Source organism: Ipomoea triloba, chromosome 1 (assembly GCF_003576645.1).
Source record: "Ipomoea triloba cultivar NCNSP0323 chromosome 1, ASM357664v1".
NCBI classification, from domain to species: domain Eukaryota; kingdom Viridiplantae; phylum Streptophyta; class Magnoliopsida; order Solanales; family Convolvulaceae; genus Ipomoea; species Ipomoea triloba.
The window spans coordinates 16,999,455-17,001,096 of record NC_044916.1 but is presented as its reverse complement, the minus strand read 5'-3'; the positions used below and the strand labels follow the sequence as shown (position 1 = coordinate 17,001,096).

At 38.7% G+C, this 1,642-nt stretch overlaps 1 protein-coding gene across 1 annotated transcript; it reads left to right on the top strand.

Annotated features, from left to right (window-relative positions):
* The first annotated feature begins 331 nt into the window (after positions 1 to 331).
* Positions 332 to 1,144, top strand: LOC116005267. The gene is made up of 3 exons (XM_031245562.1): positions 332 to 469; positions 581 to 706; positions 857 to 1,144. The coding sequence occupies exons 1-3, from the start codon at positions 332 to 334 to the stop codon at positions 1,142 to 1,144; spliced, it is 552 nt and encodes a 183-aa protein (XP_031101422.1).
* The last annotated feature ends 498 nt before the right edge of the window (positions 1,145 to 1,642 follow it).

Here is a 1,642-nt window from a genome sequence, read left to right as displayed (position 1 = left end):
ATATATATATATATATATATATATATATATATATATATATATATATATATATATATATATATATATATATATATAGCAAGAGGTATAATAAAAATAAAAAAGAATAAATTTCAGGGGTCGGGAAGTATTTGGAGAATAAAAGTAGTTGGCAGTTAGTTATCTACTATTAGCAGCTTTCATTTCCCTCCTATTCTTTGTATATAAACCGTCTCTTTTCCCTTTGCTGAATAATGAGAAAATATCCTTTTTTTTTGTTATGTCTTCCTCCTTTATTGAGCTCTGCAACATGGTATTAGAGCTCTCAAACTAGGAGCTTCTTCTTCTGGCTCCCATGGCTACTTGGCCTCCAATCAACAGCCGCTCAGCTCCGATCGACAACACAACAAGGAATTCAGCTAGGAATGCGACTATTGGAAATGCAACTCATTCATCTTCTGTGTTGGCAACCGGATCCACTGCAACTGATGAGGTAATTTATGATCCTCAGACACAGTCAAACCCCTATTTCTTACACATTAACGAGAATCATGCTTTGGAACTTGTTTCTTACCCGTTACATGGTTTGAATTACCATCCCTAGGCTAGGGCTATGACTATGGCCTTATCTTGTAAGAACAAGATAGCCTTCATCAATGGAGCAATCAGAAAACCGTCCAAGGATGATTTAGAAAAGTATCTCGTTTGGGAAAGGTGCAACAACATGGTCGTATCTTGGATTGTGTGTACCTTGTCTCCTACAATTGGACGCAGTGTGCTATGGATAGACACAACGTATGGTATTTGGGACAACTTGAAAATGAGATTCAGCCAGCAAGATTTGTTCCGGATCACAGAGATCAAATGAAAAATCTACCAGAAAAAGCAGGTTGATAATTCGCTAAATGAGTACTTTACAAGACATAAATTGCTATGGGATGAATTAATCATCCTCAGACCTTCTTTGAGATGTGGCAAGAAGTTAGATGATATCAGTGAACAAAGTGAGAAGGATAAACTGTCCATTTTCTTGGCTGGCCTACATGAGAAATACACTGGACCTAGAAACCAGATTATGCTCATAAGGCCTCTACCATATGTTAATGAAGCTTATTCCATGATTGCTCAACAGGAAAGACAATTTCAGATGGCTACTGTTGGACCATAAAGCCAGGAAACCTAATTTCTCAATAACCACTTTATAAACAGCTCCACACCCTTACAAGAACCCATCCCACCCTCCGTTTATCCCGTACTAGGCGTGAGACAGGCAACGGATGAGCTAGCGTTTTCTTTGTTTGTTCCTGCCCATGGGCTAATTAAGTCAATTGCACCAAGAAGGTGAAAGTAGTCTCACAAGAAATGTATTCATGACTAATGGAGATGGGGGATTTCAGCAGGATTACAAAAAGACATCAATATCCAACAAGAAGCCTGTGTGTACCTACTATGGTTACACAGGTCACACCCAAGATAAGTGCTATAAAAAGCATGGCTATCCTCCTGGTTGGAAGCCAACATCAAGAAGTCAAGGATCAGTTAATCAGATCCAAGGTTCACTTGCAACACAGCAGCCTAATGCCAATGAGGGTATGCCATTTACTCAGACTGATTTCAAGAACTTCTTGGAGTTCATGCAGATGCAAAGATTAACTAGTGAGAGTCT